The sequence below is a fragment of the Dipodomys merriami genome, unplaced genomic scaffold (genome assembly GCF_024711535.1).
Source record: "Dipodomys merriami isolate MVZ:Mamm:240054 unplaced genomic scaffold, mDipMer1.0.p SCAF_2, whole genome shotgun sequence".
NCBI lineage: Eukaryota > Metazoa > Chordata > Mammalia > Rodentia > Heteromyidae > Dipodomys > Dipodomys merriami.
Genome location: NW_027203381.1, coordinates 69,252,530 through 69,272,301, shown reverse-complemented (window position 1 = coordinate 69,272,301; position 19,772 = coordinate 69,252,530). Strand labels below are relative to the sequence as shown.

At 40.1% G+C, this 19,772-nt stretch overlaps 1 protein-coding gene across 3 annotated transcripts in view; it reads right to left on the bottom strand.

Moving 5' to 3' along the window:
• Positions 1-19,772, bottom strand: part of Pcyt1a (phosphate cytidylyltransferase 1A, choline) — a 55,054-nt gene that overhangs the window by 16,314 nt on the left and 18,968 nt on the right. For all 3 annotated transcript variants that reach the window (XM_070029947.1, XM_070029949.1, XM_070029948.1), the window contains exons 2-3: positions 13,706-13,832; positions 2,011-2,110 (exon numbers count right to left, since the gene is read on the bottom strand). In XM_070029947.1, the coding sequence (XP_069886048.1) occupies positions 2,011-2,110; positions 13,706-13,822 (217 nt within the window). In that variant the 5' untranslated portion in view covers positions 13,823-13,832. The remainder of the gene's footprint in view (positions 1-2,010; positions 2,111-13,705; positions 13,833-19,772) is intronic.

The window sequence follows — 19,772 nt, the reverse complement described above, 5'->3', positions numbered from 1 at the left end:
TATCTATCTATTCTCTCTTTTTTCCTTTTCTGTGTTAGTGCTGGAGATTGAAACTAGGGCATGCTAGGCATATACTCTACCTTGCAACCACACCCCCAGCCCACAGCACACATTTTCATCTTTCATGTATTACAAATGGTGTGTAGATAAATCAGTAACAAGCTGGATAATATAATCAATATGAGCAAATATGAGTGAAGTACTTAATTTTGAAAATAAGTCATTAGTGAGTAGACTTGCTTCCAACAGCTGTATTATCACCTTTAAATTGTGAACCCTGAACTGATCTGTGTGTTGGCATTTTGAAGTATGACCTGCCACCATAACACTCTGTCACACAATGTCACAAACAGACTCTGGTTTTCCTATTACTTCTCCCCTATTAGTCAGAAACCACATGATGAATCACAAGGGTTGTGATCAACATGAGCTACATCTAAACACGTTGGCAAAAGAAAGCAGGCTCTTCTCTGGAACTAGGCTCCTTTTCCTGAGAACTCAAATACAATCTACACAGCCAAAACAAGGGCAAGGGAGATCTCTGGCCCGACACGGTCCAGCATGATTTCTATTTGTATCCCACTAATCCTTGGTTAAAAAGCATATAACAAAAATACTTAAAGACACACAAAAAGAAATCATAAATACACTGAAGACATACATACATAGATACATACACACATATGTACACAGAGGTTTGTGACTAGAACAGCCTCTTGTTTTCTGGTGTTTCTCTTAGTCTACATCAAGCCCTTCTTCTACAGAGTAGAGAAAACACATACCAAAGGAATCAGAACTGAAAGGGATTGTAGCAAGCAAGCAAGAAGAAAAGAAAGAGAGAGACATAAAAATGAAACAGCTACCTATACTGATACTCACAGCAAATACACATGGAAGTATCTATTTATGGTGATTCCCTAAAACCAATTGCCCCAAACAGGAAGAGTATTCAGAAACCTAATAATGAGTTATGTGGGCAAATCTTAATGATATAAATTAAGCACAATATTGAAGAGTTTGAACTTTGAAAATAATAAAGCCGGGCTGGGAAGTTGGCTCAGTGGTAGAGTGCTTGCCTCGCAGGCATGAGGCCCTGGGTTTGATTCCTCAGCACCACATAAGCAGAAAAGGCTGGAAGTGGTGCTGTGGCTCAAGTGGTAGAGTGCTAGCCTTGAGCTGAAGAGCTGAGGGACAGTGCCCAAGTCCCAGGACCAACCAAAAAAAAAAAAAAAAAGTAAGAAAGAAAATAATAAAGCAAGTCTTTTGCAAAATCCTCTGAAATTAAAACATCAGTAAAGATAAAACTAAGTGAAAGATATCTTCCCAAATTGTGATATTATGTCCTCTTTGATTAAAAAAAGAAATCATGATCACCTGATACAATGAAAGAAGATCAGAGGAAATTCTGAAGCTATGAAAAATGTGACAGCCTGATATATGATTTGGTTCTTTATAAAAAAGGACAAGATCATGAGCTAGAGGTATAAATAAACTAGGTAGAGTGCTTGCCTCGTATGAGTAAGGCCCTGAGTTTAATCCCTACTGCCATAAAAATAAACAAGATCATAACCCAGATCAAGTGAATATATATAGACATATTATATATTATTTATGTATGCATATATACATATAATATGTATACATTATATTATATATGAATACATTAATTTAATATATATATTTTTTGGTGCTAGGAACTGAATCCTAGCCCTTATACATGTTAAGCAGGCGCTCTACCAATAATCTATATCCTTAATCCTCAAACTAGTATCTTAACCGGTTCTGCTCCATTATATCTCAGAGCTGTGACAACAGCTCAGAAAACAAGTGTATAATAAGGAAAACACTAAAATTTTAATGCCTAATAGAATATCAGGCAGATGGGAGGAACCCCTACTTCAATTTGCTTTTACAAAGCAAATTAAAGAAAAGACATAAAGAGTTGGTAAATACAATGGAATGTTAAAACCTATAGAAAAATGGCAAACTATTAGGTACACATTTACTTACAAGGTGTTCCTTTGCTGGCTTCTTCCATAGTTACCCTGATATAGGGCTTACTACAGTCAACTTCAATTTCATCAGAAAAAGGAGCTGGCTGCCGCAAGCCCTGAAGAGAAGAAAAGTGAAGGTAAAGAAAATTAATTCAGAGGAACACATCAAAATGCCCCCAAACTGGAATCAAGTCAATATGCTACAACTAAAATTCCTCATAAAACCTTATAATATGAAGCAGAAAAAAATTATTCTAAAGTGACAAGTGAGTTTCAACATTTTGCAAAATAGGTAAATCACGGCAGGAGAAATATCTGCTGGTGATCTCATGGTAAAACTGAGCAGGCTCAAGTACCTACCTAGTCTCTAACTTCCGCAGCATGTCAGGATACAAAATTGCTAACATTCCCAAGTGCATCTCATACAATTATTTCAACTAGACACCTGGGAAGTCAAGCAGCTCCTGGGTGCTTTATTAAGAATAATTATCACCATGTAATATTTCATATTGTGAAAATATTCAAATGTTCCCTGGGAGGCAAGTAGTACTACAATCTGAGTCCCAATTAAAGATGAGGGAAACAAGGTTTAGAGAAGTCATCTGAATTGTTCACAGCTACTCAGAGGCAGAGCTGAAATAAGAACGGAGGTATGTTCATTTCTCTGTGCATTGCTTTACTTGAAAGTTTTTGCTAAATTTATTCCTAAGTTGTTATTTCATCTGATACTACTGTGAATGGAACTTTTAAAAAATATTGTATCTATCTATTATATAGAAAAGCAATTGATTTGTATGTCTATGTGATTGCAATTAATTTCTATTTCTATGCTCTGTAACTCAGCTAAACCCAACTATTAGTTTTAGTAGTAGTTATGCTGTTTAAGACATTTCTTAGGATTTTCTACATATGAGATATTGACATCTGTAAATAAAGACAGTGTTATACATTCCTTTCAAACATACTAACCCTTACTGTAGTTACAACTTTTGATACAATACTGAGAGGTAGAGGGTGGGATGTAGCTCAGTAGCAAAGTGCTTGCCTACCAAGTACAACATAGTGGGTTCAATATCCAGTGCCAAAAAAGAAAATAGAATAAAATAACAAAACAAAAATAAACAACATAGAGAATTGGAAAGAACAAATACTCTTGCCTTGTGCATGCATGTAACAGGGGGAAAATGCAATCTTTAACCATAAAATGTGATGTTAGCTACAGGTTTTGGTAGGTTGTCTTTATTTGGTTAAAGAATCTCTCTTCTTTGTTCAGTTTGTTGAGAATTTTTTAAAATAATAAATAGATGACAAATCATGTTGAGCAAAATAAGCCAAGATCAGAGAGACAAATGGCACATGTTAAATTCAAAATACAATGAGATATGACAAAGTAAATAGGACTCAAGAAACAAAGGACCTCTTCTTAATTTGTCAGATTTTTAGATGACTATGTCTTGATCCCACATTTGGTATATACATGTGCACATACAAAGGAAGCTAGGAGGAGGGCACAGAAGCAGAAGGAAACAGGTGATAAAACACAGCAGAGGGGCCCATCAGCTGTACTGGACATTGACAAAAGTGAACTAAGTAACTCATGGGCAGTGATGGGAGGGAGGGAATGAGAAAGAAAGAGGGAACAGCTTATACTATGCAGAAGGAAAGAAATTTACACATCATCTGATTTGAAAGAAATAGTTGTATTGTCCAAGTTTGTACAGTTCACAAGCTTTATAGACCATGATAATGACAATTCACCTTGAGAAGATTAAAATGTGTTTGTGACTTTAGCTAAGTATCACTATCCAACAGTATTGTAAAATTTATGTAATCACTTAATCTCAATAAAGAAATTTAAAAAATAATACGTGGATGATAGATTTTGTCAAAGGCTTTTCTTCATTCAGTGAAGTAAGTATTTAAGTTCTGTGCTTATTATGGTACTTAATTGATTTGGGTTGTTAAAGCAGCCTTGTATTTCTGAGCAAAACCAACTAGTCATATTTATGGTCTTTTTATATGCTCAGGAATTGCACATGCTATACATTTGTGAAAGATTCTAAACTATTGCTTTTTTTTTTTTTTACTGGTGGTATATTGTCTAGCTTTGGAAAATGGATTGGAAAGTGTTTAGTTCTCTTTCTGAGAGTATCTGTGTAGGTTTTTTATTGTTGTTGTTGGTCATGGGGCTTGAACTCTGGGCCTGGGCGCTGCCCCTTAGCTCTTCAGCTCAAGGCAAGCACTCTACCAATTTATCCACAGCACCACTTCCAGTTTTCTGGTGGTTAATTGGGGATAAAAATCGCATTGATTTTCCTGCCCAGGCTGGCTTTGAATCACAATCCTCAGATCTCAGCCTCCTGAATAGCTAGGATTACAGGGGTGAGCCACCAGCACTAGGCCTCTGTCTAGTTTTTGTTTGCTTGTTTTTTTTTGTTTTTTGTTTTTTTTTTTGGTCCGGTTGTGGGGCCTTGAACTCTGGGCCTGGGCGCTGTCCCTCAGCTCTTCAGCTCAAGGCTAGCACTCTACCACTTGAGCCATGGCACCACTTCCGGCTTTTTCCTTCTTGCTTATGTGGTGCTGAGGAATCGAACCCAAGTCCTCAGGCATGCAAGGCAAGCACTCTACCACTGAGCCACATTCCCAGCCACTGTTTTTGTTTTTTTTAAAGACTGAACCCAGGTCCCTACACATGCTAGTCAAATGCTCTACCATTTGAGCTATTATCCCAGGACACATAAACATACCCATACACCCATAGCCCTTTTAATTTCAGTCCACTTAAGTTCGAAATAAATCATAACATGATTAAGCTGAATCCAGAGACTAGAGAAAACATCCTTTTGTTTTCAGATAAAAATATTTTTTTTAAATTATGCTACAATATTAAAACGCTTTTAGTGGGGTGTTGGTGGCTCACACCTATAATCTAGCTACTCAGGTGGCTGAGATCTGAGAACAGCAGTTCAAAACCAGCCTGAGCAGAAAATTCTGAGTTTCCTATCTTCAATTAACCAGCAAAAAGTAGGAAGTGAAGGTGTGGCTCAAGTGGTAAAGCACCAGCCTTAAAAAAAAAGCCAAGCAAGAATGCAAGACCTAAACATTGTACTCACTATGTGAGTACAATGTTGTAACCCCTTTGTACAAGTCTTTAGTAATAAATTTTTTTTTTTTAAGTATGACATTTTGATTTTGTTTTGTTTTTGGTCTGGTCGTGAGGCCTGAACTCTGGGCCTGGGCACTTTCCCTCAGCTCTTCAGCTCAAGGCTAGCGTTCTACCACTTGAGCCACAGTGCCACTTCCAGCTTTTTTCTTTTTGCTTATGTGGTGCTGAGGACTCGAACCCAGGGCCTCATGCATGCAAGGCAAGCACTCTACCACTGAGCCACCTTCCTAGCCCTAAAGTATGACATTTTGAGTTCAAGCCCAAATACCAGCACAAAAACAAAAATAACAAAAAAACTTACCTTTATTTATTTTTAAAAATTTTTTAAGGGCTGGGAAGTTGGCTCAGTGGTAGAGCGCTTGCCTTGCATGCCTGAGGCCCTGGGTTCAATTCCTCAGCACCACATAAGCAAAAAGCCGGAAGTGGAGCTGTAGCTCAAGTGGTAGAGCACTAGCCTTGAGCTGAAGAGCTGAGGGATAGCGCCCAGGACTAGAGTTCAGGCCCCACAACCGGACCCAAAAAAAAAAATTTTTTTTTTAATGTTTTTTATTGTGAAAATAGTTACATGAACAAGGTAATGAGTACATTTTTTATCAAGCATTGCTGCCTCCTTTGTTTTTCCCCTACCACCCCTTCCCTCCCACTTCCACAACTACACCCCCCCCTCCCCTGCAAATTTTTTAAGTAATAAGACCTCTATATATCCCAGGCTGACCTTAAATGCGGGGTCTTCCAGCCTCAGCCTCATAAGTGCTAGATTTCAGGTGGCATGTATTACATTTGGCCTAGAATTTGATAATGGATCCTTCTTTTAAGATGTGGTAAAGATATAAGTGAAAACATTCATTTTTAGAAGATATGTGTATGTAATCCTTGGAACACTTCCGTTAATCCTAGATACTCAGATGGCTGACATCTTAACCAAGTGCTGGTAGCTCATGCCTGTAATCTTAGCTACTCAGGAGGCTGAGATCTGAGGATCAAGGTTAAAAGTCAGCCCTAGCAGACAAATCTGAGACTCTTCTAATTAATTAGTAGTGGGAAATTAGTAGCAAATTAGTAGTGGGAAAATGGGAGAATGAACTCTAATAGGTATGGAGTTTCTCTTTGGGATGACAAAGAGAATTTTGATGATGCTTGAACAACTATGAATATATGAAACTGAAGAAAGAAATATTTTTTTATGTGCCAATCCTGGAGCTTGTAACTCTGAGCCTTGGAGCTGTTCCTGGGCTCCTTTTGCTAAAGGCTGGAGCTCTACCAGTTTGAGCCACAGCACTACTTCCAGCTTTTTCTGTGATCAATTGCATATAAGAGTCTCACCTCACAGACTTTCCTGCCCTGCTTGGGCTGGCTTCAAACCGTGATCCTCAAATCTTAGCCTTCAGTATAGCTAGGATTACAGGCGTGAGCCACCAGTGCAGAGAAGAAAGCTTATAAACAAAAGTGCATGCAGATAAAAAAAAAAAAAAAACTAGGCCTACTGTGTCCCTAAAAATTAATGTCAAAAGTGTGTTGGAGCCAGAATAGTAAATATTTAGGAATTTTGTAGGTTGCTTATCATACCTCTAATGGCTTGAAATCAGACACAGAAATCAGCAAATACTATATATCAGGGATATTTTTCCCCCTGATGAGCTAGGACACTATTGGTTATTTTGCTTACTTAGAAAGAGATCAGCTATGTGCTGGTGACTCATGCCTGTAATCCTAGCTAATGAGGAGGATGAGATCTAAGGATGACAGTTCAAGGCCAACCTGGGTAGGAAAGTCTATGAGTCTCTTATCTCCAATTAACCACCAAAAATCAGGAAATTGGGCTATGGTTCAAGTAGAATGTCAGTCTTGAGTGAAAAAGCTAAGGGATAGCATCCAAGGCTGTGAGTTCAAGTCCCAGCACAGAAGAAAGAAAGGAAGGAAAGTAGGTCAAGAGGGTACTAGTAGCTTATGCCTATAATTGTAGTTACTCAGGAGGCAGAGCTCTGAGGATCATGGTTCGAAGCCAGTTGGGTCAGGAAAGTCCATGGGACTATTATCTTCAAGTAAGCCATAAGTGGAGCTGTGGCTCAAGTAGGAGAGTGCTAGCTTTGAGTGAAAAAGGTCAAGGATAGTGCCCAGGCCCTGAGTTCAAGCCCAGGACAAAAGAAAGAAGAAAAGAAAGAACGAACCAGGGAAAGAAAGAGAAAGGCAAGGCAAGGAAAAGGAAGGAAGGAAGGAAGGAAGAAAATATTTCTTTCTAGTAATATGGCAGTGAGAGTAGAGTGACAAGTAAGAAGATTTTGCTAAGGAAGAATGGGTAGGATGTGATATAAAGAAAAACATGTAGGAAGTGGCGCTATAGCTCAAGTGGTAGAGTGCTCGCCTTGAGCTGAAGAGCTGAAGGACAGCACCCAGGCCCAGAGTTCAAGCCCCATGTAAACTGGGCCGCCGATGGCTCACGCCTGTAATCCTAACTACTCTGGAGGCTGAGATCTGAGGATCATGGTTCAAAGACAGCCCGGGCAGGAAAGTCTGTGAGACTCTTATCTCCAATAAAACTACTAGAAAACTGGAAGTGGCGCTGTGCTCAAGCGGTAGAGCACTTGCCTTGAGCTGAAGAGCGCAGGGACAGCGCCCAAGCCCAGAGTTCAAGCCCCATGACCGACCGGGAAAAAAAAAAAAAAAGAAAGAAAAGAAAAGAAAGAAAGAAGGAAAGAAAAACATGTCACTTGAGAGAGGAGTTTACAGCTAGGTGCTGGTGACTCACCTCTATAATTCTACCTACTCAAGAAGCTGAGATCTGGAAGTAATCAGTTCAAGGCCAGCTCATGTAGAAAAGTTCTCTGGCTCCATGTACAAAATAACCAGCAAAAAGCAAGGGTGGAGGCCTGCTCAAATAATATGGCACCAGTTGTGAGTAAGCAAGCTGAGTGAGAGCCAGGCCCCTAAATACAAGCCCCAGTATGGGGGGAGGGAGGGGACAACACAAAACAAGTTTACAATAACAGTTTGAACTAAGGAATAGAGAAAAAAAAGTTTAAAATAAAGGAGTCAATTCCTGGATAATGAATTCCTCTGGTGTAAAATCAGGATATTGAAGAAATAAGACAATAGATAGGCAATGACCTAATCCTCAAAAAGGTAAGTGGTGTGAAAAGGACTATATAAAAGAGTAATAGCTGGGGCTGGGAAGGTGGCTCAGTGGTGGAGCACTTGCCTTGCATGCTCAAGGCCCTGGGTTCGATTCCTCAGCACCACATAAGCAAAAAGAAAAAAGCCGGAAGCGGCGCTGTAGCTCAAGTGGTAGAGCGCTAGCCTTGAGCTGAAGAGCTGAGGGAAAGTGCCCAGGCCCAGAGTTCAGGCCCCATGACCGGACCCAAAAAAAAAAAAAAAAAAAGAGTAATAGCTAAGTAGAAACTTTGAAGAGCTTATATCAAAGGGAGGAGAAGATGCCAGAGAGACTTAAGGAGAACTCTGATAAAGGTGTGTCAGAGACCAAGAAATAATTTTAGAGAAGAGATTACTGAAGGAACTGGGTGTGGTGGCAACACATTGCCTATGTCAGCATTGGACAGGCAAAGACAGAAAGATGGATGAGTTCCAAGTTCAACGCACACAGTCCCCAAAATAAAAAGGTTCCAGAAGATAAAAAAAAAAAAAGGCAAGAACTGGGAAAGTCTTTAAATTTGAAGATTCAAACAACTTCAGAAGTTAGGCATTGACCCAAGTGGTAGAGTGCTTGCCTAGCCTGCTGAAGCCTGCATTCAATCCCTAACCAGTGACCTTCCATAATGTATTAGTGAGTTAGAACACCAGTACCTTTAAAACAAAATGGGAAGAAATGGAAACATGTTTTTGGAACAACATAGGACAAACAGGTGGGCACTGGAATGAAGGTAGGATGGATGAGCAAATGTCATCATATAAAAACCGAACTGCATAACTTGAGCATAAGGACAAGAGAGAGAAAATGGGGAGGATGAAGGAAGGGTGACATTGATCAAGAAGCTCAAAAGCTGATTTATGGAATTGTAACCCCTACACAACTGCTTAATAAAAATAAAGAGAAAAGAAAATAAGAGATGGGAATAGATTAGTTGGGACCCCTCATTGGAGATGTGTGGCACAAAAGTAATGAGGGCAACAGAAGGTACCTGGGAAGTCAGACCAATCAACAGGCAGGGTTTTTGTTTTTTGTTTTTTGATATTTTCTTTTTTGCTTGGTTTTGTTTGTTTTCAAATTAAAAAATATCTGACATAGGAGGAAGAGATAGTATGATTAGGGTTCAAAGACAGCCTAGGCAAAGAGCTGGTGAGACCTGATCTCAAAAAGAAGACTGAGCATGGCATCACACATCTGCAACCTGAGCTACTCCAGCTACCCAGGAGGCAGAGGCAGAAGGATCAGAGTCTAAAGTGACCCCTGGCAAAAACATAAGGACCTATCTGAAAAACAAACAACAAATCTAAGACAAAAAGGGCTGGGTGGTAGAGTGTCTGCCTAGCAAGTACAAGGCCAAATTTAAATCCCAGGACTGACCAAAAAATTATCTGTATGTGTCTAAGTTGGAGGAGAAACCAAAGTAATTGAAAATACACAGAAGAAAAACCATACCTTAAGAAGAAATGAGGGAAATGGTAGGAAATAGCCTTGTGGAGAAAATAGGAAGGTGTAAACCAAAGAAACAAGGATTCTTTTGTGACTGTGGGGGCAGGAGGTTGGGGAGGTATGCGCAGTCTGGTCCCGGGGCTTGAACTTGGGCCTGGGTGCTATCCCTGGGCTTTTGTGCTCAGGCTAGCACTCTACTACTTGAGCCACAATGCCACTTCCAGCTTTTATGGTAGTTTATTGAAGATAAGAGTCTGACCTAGTCAGCCTCCTGAGGAGCTAGGAGTACAGGCATGAGCCACCGCTGTCCAGCCAGATTTTTTTTCTTTTCTTTTTTTTTTTCTTTTTTTGGGGGGAGGGGTAGGTTGTGGAGCTTGAACTGAGCTTGGGCGCTGTCCCTGCGCTGCGTTCTTCAGCTCAAGGCAAGCACTCTACCACTTGAGCCACAGTGCCACTTCTGGATTTCTAGTGTTTTATTGGAGATATGAGTCTCACGGACTTTCCTGCCCAGGCTGGCTTTGAACCGTGATCCTCAGATCTCAGCCTCCTGAGTAGCTAGGATTATATGTATGAGCCACTGGCGCCCGGCAGATTTCATTTTTTTTAAAGCAGAAGAAATACTATGTTAATAAAAGGACTGTATTGGATGAAAAGGAGGGAAGATGTAGAAATTTATATGGGATGCCCTTGTTTTTGTCAGCACAGCAAATTCAGAGGAGAGGTTACCTGTGAAAAATATGGAGGCTAGGGGCTGGGAAGGTGGCTCAGTGGTAGAGCGCTTACCTTGCATGCATGAGGCCCTGGGTTCGAGTCTTGAGCACCACATAAGCAAAAAGAAAAAAGCCAGAAGTGGCACTGTAGCTCAAGTGGTAGAGTGCTAGCCTTGAGCTGAAGAGCTGGGGGACAGCGCCCAGGCCCAGAGTTCAGGCCCCACAACCGGACCCAAAAAAAATAAAAAAGAAAAAAAGAAAAATATGGAGGCTTACATTTCTCTTCTAAAACTGGAAGACAATATCCACCCCACCAATCTGCTACAAGGAACAAATAAAATAAGACCTTCATAGTAATGAGCACAATACCTATGTCTAGTCAGCACTCAACAATGTAGCTCATTCTATTTTCCCTTGTATTCTCTGAAATGGATTTCAGAATGTTAATAAAATCAACTAACTGGCATTAATCTATGTGGTTAACTCCTAAAAGTTACAAAATGTTTCCAATCCTGTGCATCTAAAATTATGACAACATTCTCCAAGCTATAAATGATCTTTGAATACTAGTATGACTTCCAAAAGAACTTTTATTTTTTGGTCGGTCACAGGGCCTGAACTCTTGGTCTAAGCACTGCCCCTCAGCTTTTCAGCTCAAGGCTAGTACTCTACCACTTGAGCCATAGCGCCACTTCTGGCTTTTTCTGCTTAAGTGGTGCTGAGGAAATCGAACCCAGGGCCTCATGCATGCAAGGCAAGCACTCTACCACTGAGCTACCTTCCCAGCGCCCAAAAGAATTTTTTTCTGACTAGTCACATAATTAACAAAGTAGTCTTCAAAATCCCAGTAAGATAGAAGATGGAGTCTGGTGTTCAGACTGGTGGGGAAATGAGAAAATGCAAATAGCATGAGCTTAGAACTTGATGCTGATTTCCCAGTATTCTTTCTACTCCCCAAGAATTCCTGAATTTTTTCTTTTTTTAGTAAAAATGTTCTGGCTCTTATATTGAAACATTTCTCTCTCACCTAACATTCTTTTTTCTTTGTCAGTCATGAGGCTTGAACTCTGGGCTTGGGTGCTGTCCCTCATCTCTTCAGCTCAAGGCAAGTGCTCTACTAATTGATCCACAGAGTGACTTCCAGTTTTCTGGTGGTTAATTGGAGATAAGAGTCTCACGGATTTTCCTTGCCCAGGCTGGCTTTGAATCGCAATCCTCAGATCTCAGCCTCCTGAGTAGCTGGGATTACAGGTGTGAGCCACTGATACCCGGCTCACCAAAACACTCTATACAAATGGTAACAAGTCTTTCTGGAATTCCAATTATTTATGAGAAGATTATAAAACTATACTGTAGACTACAGAACTATAGAGAAGACTATAGAACCACGTATGTGTATGTATGTGTATGGACTATGATCAGTATATAATGTTCAGCTCAGTAAATGCAGTGATTTTTTTTTTTTTTTTTGATCAGGGGATTAAATCCAGGCCCTCTCAAAGGTTAGGCAAGTGCTCTACTAATTTAGCCATGCTCTACTAATTTAGTCCTTGTAAGTGAAAGAGAAGGCAGTGAGTGAAAAAAATCAAAAAAGAGATGTGATGACAAAGGAGTTGCCAGAATAGTCCACCTGATGGTTGGTAACAGAAGCTAGGTGTGTATAGCTTCTAGAAGCTGGCAACAAGGAAATGGACCTTTTCCTAGAACTTCCAACTCTGTTACCACTTAAGACCCATTTCTGACTTCTGACCTCCACAGCTATAAGAAAATATATTCAGCTATTTTGTGGTAATGTGCTAAAGCTGCAATGAGAAAATAATAGGCTGTTACTACCAGTATCATCAACGTGTCCTCTACTTTTGGAGTACAATTGCTTTTATTGTTCAAGAAAAAGTAATAGAGCTAGATCTGTCACCACATCTGTAATACAACCACTCAGAAGGCTAATACAGGATGACTGTGAGTTACATAGCATAATCTGGGCTGTGGGATACATAGCAAAACCCTGTTTTAGAAAACAAAATGAAGGGCTGGGAAGGTGGCTCAGTGGTAGAGTGCTTGCCTTGCATGCCTGAGGCCCTGGGTTCGATTCCTCAGCACCACATGAGCAAAAAGAAAAAAGCCGGAAGTGGTGCTGTGGCTCAAGTGGTAGAGCGCTAGCCTTGAGCTGAACAGCTGAGGGACAGCGCCCAGGCCCAGAGTTCAGGCCCCCCCGCAAAAAAAAGAAAAAAGAAAACAAAATGAAGGGTCTGGGAAGGTAGTCAGTGGTAGAGCGCTTGCCTTGCATGCATGAGGCCCTGGGTTCGATTCCTCAGCACCACATAAGCAAAAAAAGAAAAAAAAAGCCGGGAGTAGTGCTGTGGCTCAAGTGGTAGAACGCTAGCCTTGAGCTGAAGAGCTGAGGGACAGCGCCCAGGCCCAGAGTTCAGGCCCCACGACCGGACCCCCCCCCCAAAAAAAAGAGGACAAAATGAAACAACCACAAAATAACAAAAGACAAAGCAAGGAACTGTTGTTAATTGTTTCTGGGTACCGATATTTTACACTCTGGCTGGGAAACTGCAGAATAAACAAGTAGAATTTGCAGTTAGGTAAATGGCTATAGTTAATATCAGTTTAAAAATTCCAGAAACAATTCTGTCTTGGGATTCTGAAATATGGACTTCATAATAATGTTGTGTACTAATGGTATTAACTTTACTCGTCTATAAGAGCTCTTTGACATGTTTTTGAGGGGAGGCTTTAAAAAGAGTCAAGGCAGGTAGTTTGGAATGGGATATTTCATTTAAAGCTTGGCAATAGTTGGGACGGATAATGTCCTAGAGACAGAGGCACATAAAGATGGCAAGGATTGGAAAAGGTTACCATCTAAGATATAACCAGTGATAGTGGTGAAATGCCAGGGAAGACAGAATAAAAGAATACCAGACACTTTAAGATCTCATCACTGCCTGAAGCCACAATTTCTTCTTGTTAATATGAACTTGATTTTTAGCCCAATATACTTACAGCCGTCACATTTCCTAACATGCATTTTCCAATTCCAATGCAAAAATCCTATAACTGAACTGTGAGGCGTAATCTGGGAAAAAAGCATATTTTTAAAAACCTATAAAATTATCCTAACTATTCATTTTTCCCATTATCTTAACAAGACTTTTGTCACACCACTATCATCAATGTTACATCAGTTTCTACCTTCCACCTGCCAGGATAAATGTTACAAAGAAAATTCTTGTATACTTACAACTGCAGCACGTTGCACTTTTGAAGGAATTCCATCTTCTTCTGTTGCTCCATTAGGTCCAGATCCCTCTTTCCTCCTCTTCCTTGAATTGATTCTGGTTGAACTGTGTGCATCCATTATCTCTTACCTGATTGTAGAAATTAGAAAAGAGTCTGTCACCAGTGTTTGAGACACTAATACATTCAGTAAATCATCAATTTCACAGCACACATTTGACCAAGAAGAGCCAAAGGCATCAGGCACAACCAACCAAAAATTTACAAAACCCAGGCTCCAGTAGGAACATAGAAATCTCTCTGTGAAACAGTCATAATTACTTTCCTGATTTTGGAAGCTGTTCCTCTTAACAATGCAATCTATATACAAACTGTTAATTTCATAACTTGTCTCTATGAAAAAGGTTATAATACTTGGCTGAGAAACAAAGCTATCCAGATAGAATATTCCTTACCCAAAAAGCTTGTCAGCTTTTAGTTTTTTTGAATGTTGGAATATTTGCATAGGATTTTCTATATTAGGTTGAGTATCCCTAATATAAAAATCTGACATCTGACATGCTCTGAATCTGAACTTTTCAGTAGATTAGGGATGCTCAACTTGTCTAAACTTTACCACTATCTTTTTTTTTTTTTTTTTTTTTTGTCGGTTGTGGGGCTTGAACTCCGGGCCTGAGCGCTGTCCCTCAGCTCTTCAGTTCAAGGTGAGCACTCTACCACTTGAGCTACAGCACCACTTCCAGTTTTCTGAGTGTTTATTGGAGATAAGAGTTTCACAGACTTTCCTGCCCAGGCTGGCTTTGAACCGAGATTCTCAGATATCAGCCTCCTGAGTAGCTAGGATTACAGGCGTGAGCCACCGGCGCCTGGCTTACCACTATACTTCTATCCTTTCTGGAACATCTTTGAAGTGCAAGACAGTGTGAAAAGGTGGGTTTTGATGCTGAGAGAAAAATCTTTTCAAATGGAAAACTACTATCCAGTAGTGGTTTAACAAAGCACAGACTTCTTAACAACCCTAAATGCTCTGTAGATTTCTGAGAACATTGACTCTAGCCTATAGAAACTAGGAAATAACACAGTTTATCTTTATTTTTTTATTTATTTTTTTTTTGGGTCCAGTCGTGGGGCCTGAACTCTGGGCCTGGGCGCTGTCCCTCAGCTCTTCAGCTCAAGGCTAGCACTCTACCACTTGAGCCACAGCGCCACTTCTGGCTTTTTTCTTTTTGCTTATGTAGGGCTGAGGAATCGAACCCAGGGCCTCGAGCATGCAAGGCAAGCGCTCTACCACTGAGCCACCTTCCCAGCCCCAACACAGTTTATCTTTAAATGTCCTCTTCCTTTTTTTTTTTTTTTTGGGGGGGGGGTCCGGTCGTGGGGCCTGAACTCTGGGCCTGGGCACTATCCCTCAGCAATTCAGCTCAAGGCTAGCATTCTACTACTTGAGCCACAGTACCACTTCCAGCTTTTTTCTTTTTGCTTATGTGGTGAGGAATAGAACCCAGGGCCTCATGCATGCAAGGCAAGCGCTCTACCACTGAGCCACCTTCCCAGACCTTCCTTCCTTTTTTTTTTTTTACTACCCATTTCTCTTCTTTCACAGTGTGAGGACACCAAGTTTGTTCAGAGCCCTCAGCTACTAAAGCTTCACCCAGGCTTCTCTTCCCCAAAAGAAAGCTATTTTTTACTATAATTTAGCCAGTACTTCCAGTGAACAGCAATCACTGCCAAGTCCAAATATTCATTGTTTCCTGTTTTTGCTAACTCTCAATTTACTCAAGTAAATTAATTTTCTAGCATCAACCAAAAATTAGAAGTCTGAGAAGTTCTATGCGCAACTGTCTTTTCTACCTAAGATAATGTATGGCAAAGCCAGGTGCTGATAGTTCACCTCTACAATCCTAGCTACCCAGATGGATGAGATCTGAAGATGGCAGTTCGAAGCAAGTCAAGGCAGGAAAGCCCATGAACTCTTATCACCAATTAACCAGAACAAATGCCAGAAGTAGAGGTATGGCCAGTGGTAGAGCACTAGCTTTGAACAAACAAGCCAAGCAAGAACATGAGGCCTTGAGTTCAAACCCCAATACCAACACCCAATACCACATACGCATGTGCGTGTGGGCACGCGCTCAAACATGCACACACACACACACACACACACACACACACACACACACACACACACACACACACACACACACACACACACACACACACACACACACACACAATGGTACAGAGTAAAAACTCCTAGAACAAATAGCAGACAGAATGAGGTCACTGGACTCTGCCCTTCTGAATGGGATGCTCATTTAGTCACTTGATTCACTTGATTTTACTTCACTTCATCTGATTTCTTCCAGCTAAATTCCAAGGAGGCAATGTGACAAGATCTGTAAGAAACTCAGCCTGATTCTTAATAGACTGAAGGTGACACCCCATGAGTCATGGTTAAGTATTAGGCTGACATTTAAAAAAGAAAACCACACACAGTCTATAGTGTTCTCTCTAAATGAACACCGCCCTGAAACTTCCTTTCACAACAAATATAAATTAATACCTAGTTCTTCCAATGGGGATGATCTGAGTTTGTTCTTCTCTATGGTTATTATTCTTTCAAAATATCTGAAAGGTCAATACTCCAAGATGAATGGTCTGAGGGGCCTGCTAAAAATGACTGATCAGTCTAATTTCTAATTTGCATATCACAGAATTCTGCTATAAGCATCTGTCTAATACTTATCAAGATGGAAAACAAAATCCACTGTGACGGTTGATTTTGCTACCTGATGCTAGCAAATCAACAATATAAGACAAATAGGAACATTCATGTGAATAAATACAAATTGAACCCAGAGAACATTATGCTAAGTGAAATAAGCCACACGGTAAGATAAACATTGTAGTTCATTTCCATGTGGAATCTAAAAAAGAAGACAATAAGAAATAATAATGTAGTGTTTTGTTTCAAAGTTGCTAAAATATATTTTTTAAATGCTTTACAACAAAATAAGTGAAAGATGTGTTAATTAGCTTGATTTAATCATTTTACAATATAAACATATCAAAACATCATAATGTGTCAGGCATGACAATGCATACCTTTAATGATAGCACTCATTTTAAGGACAGCTTCGAACACAGTGAATTCCAGGCCAATCTGCACTACATAATGAAACTATTAAAAAAACAACAACAACAAAAAACAAGTGGAGAACCAGAAGTGTGATTCAAATGGTAAAGTGCCACTAGTGGAAAAAAAAGTGGTGGAATATTTGCATGGCATATACAATGCCTTGGGTTTAATTCCCAGCACTGAAAAAAAAAAAAAACAATCACAGTGTTCCTCATAATATATACATCATTTGTCAATTAAACTAAAATAAAATCTATATGCAAACTATTTCCTCAAGGAGTCTTCAATCAAGGTGTAGAAAATAACACACAGGGTTCCACCTTCAAAATGTTTAATATAAAAGTGTTCTTTAGGATTCTAAAAGTATTGAATGTTTGCTGTGTAGTAAGATGTTTACACAGTTTCAAAGCATTTCTCCATAGATTAATTATTAATTTCAAAGGGCAAAAGGTTAATAGTAGAAGATCTCAGCAAAATCACAATTCCTCCTGATGTAAGGTACTCAGAACATGTTACTTGCCCAAACTGGGTAAACACATCGAGTCACAAGGAAACAGCCTGTAGTCTCAAAAAAAAAAAAAAAAAAAAGTCAATTATTATTATCCTTTGTGCCTGTATTAGAGCTTGAATTCAGGGCCTAGTGCTCTCACTTGGCCTTTTCACTCAAGGTTAGCACTCTACCACTTGAGCTATAACTCTACTTCTGGCTTTTTCTACCTGGATTGGTTTTTGATTGATCCTCAAATCTCAGCCTCCTGAGTACTAGAATTAATGTGTGAGTCGCCGCCAATGCCTAGCTAAAAAATACCCTTCATGAAAATCAATGCTAGGATGAGAGGCTGCTCCAGTTTAAAGGGAATAAGGAGATGACAACAAATTTAATGCATGATTTCTAGTTTGGGGCAGAAGTTGTTATAAAGAATAGTTATTAAAACAGTGTTTGCAGGGTAGGCCAGGACTAACAGTGGGGTAAAGGTGATACAGGTAAAAAAGTACTAGGATCAACTGATATAAAAAATGATGTGGCTAGCAGGGTGCCGGTGGCTCACGCCTGTAAGCCTAGCTACTCAGGAGGCTAAGATCTGAGGATCACGGTTCAAAGCCAACCCGGGCAGGCAAGTCCGTGAGACTCTTATCTCCAATAAACCACTAGAAAACCGGAAGTGGTGCTGTGGCTCAAGCGGTAAAGCGCTCACCTTGAGCTGAAGAGCTGAGGGACATCACCCAAGCCCAGAGTTCAAGCCCCATGACTGACAAAAAAAAAAAAAAAAAAGAATATATATATATATATATATATATATATATATATATATATGAGATGTGGCTAATAGCCTGATTTAGAGGCTGCCAATCAGCAATGAGAGCGTTGTACAGATCTTCCTGATGAATGGTTTTGCTAGGATTTCCTGAGAAGCTTTCAAGTCAACAATAAAGAAGTACTTATTCTCAAGCAGTAGAGCATTTGCCAAACAAGCACAAGGCCATGAGTTCAGGACCCCAGAACCACCAAAACACAAAAAATTCTCTTACCTATGGTTTTATCTCTTCTACATTAATGACAAATAGGTGATTGATTTTTTTTTTTTTTGGTCCGGTCGTGGGCCTGAACTCTGGGCCTGGGTGTTATCCCTCAGCTCTTCAGCTCAAGGCTAGCGCTCTACCAATTGAGCCACAGCACCACTTCCGACTTTTTTCCTTTTTGCTTCTGTGGAGCTGGGGAATCAAACCCAGGGCCTCATGCATGCAAGGCAAGTGCTCTACCACTGAGCCACCTTCCCAGCCCAAATAGGTGATATTTTTAAAAAGCATTTATATTTTTCATTTATGATACAAACAGGTACCATAATAAATCAATGGGAAAAACATCATATATTCACCAATTAGCTTCTATAACTTCAAGTTAAACTCTAATGCTTCATAAAAAACACATCCAGGGGGCTGGGAAGGTGGCTCAGTGGTAGAGCGCTTGCCTTGCAAGCCTGAGGCCCTGGGTTCGATTCCTCAGCACCATATAAGCAAAAAGAAAAAAGCCGGAAGTGGTGCTGTGGCTCAAGTGGTAGAGCGCTAGCCTTGAACTGAAGAGCTGAGGGACAGCGCCCAGGCCCAGAGTTCAGGCCCCATGACTAGACCCCCCCCCCCAAAAAAAAAAAGAAAAAAAAGAAAACACATCCAGTTGTATTTATAGGAGCTTCTCAGAAATCTTACTCTTTCTGTGAGAATATAATGTGTGCTATATGTATCTTTGCAGTTTTATCAAAGTATAAAATCATATACAATAAACTACATATTTAAAGTGAATTTAGCACTTGCCTAGTTAAGTGTGAGGTTTTCAAACTCCAGTACTATAAACAAAAAAGTGTGTTTCTGAGTTTTAACACATTTTCACATCTGTGAAGTCATTAAAATTAACAAGCATATCTAGCACCCTTAAGTATCTATGGCCCTGTGTAGCGTTTCTATCCCCACTCCAGCTTTGTTTTTGTTGCTGGTAGTATTTACTACATTGTGGAAAATACATAACACAGAATTTGCCTTGTTCTTCTTGCCATATGATTCCATTTAGTAAGAAAAATAGCAGTAAATAACTTCATATAAGAAAGAAATAGCCGGGCGCCAGTGGCTCACACCTGTAATCCTAGCTGAGATTACAGGCTGAGATCTGAGGATCGAAGTTCAAAGCCAGCCCGGGTAGGAAAGTCTGTGCAACTCTTATCTCCAATAAACCACCAGAAAACCGAAGTGGTGCTATAACTCAAGTGGCAGAGCGCTAGCCTTGAGCTGAAGAGCTGAGGGACAGCGCTCAGGCCCAGAGTTCAAGGCCCACGACTGACCAAAAAAAAAAAAAGAAAGAAAGAAAAAAAGATTCTCTCTCTCTCTCTCTCTCTTTTTCTTTTTGGTCAATCATGGGGCTTGAACTCTGGGCCTGGCACTG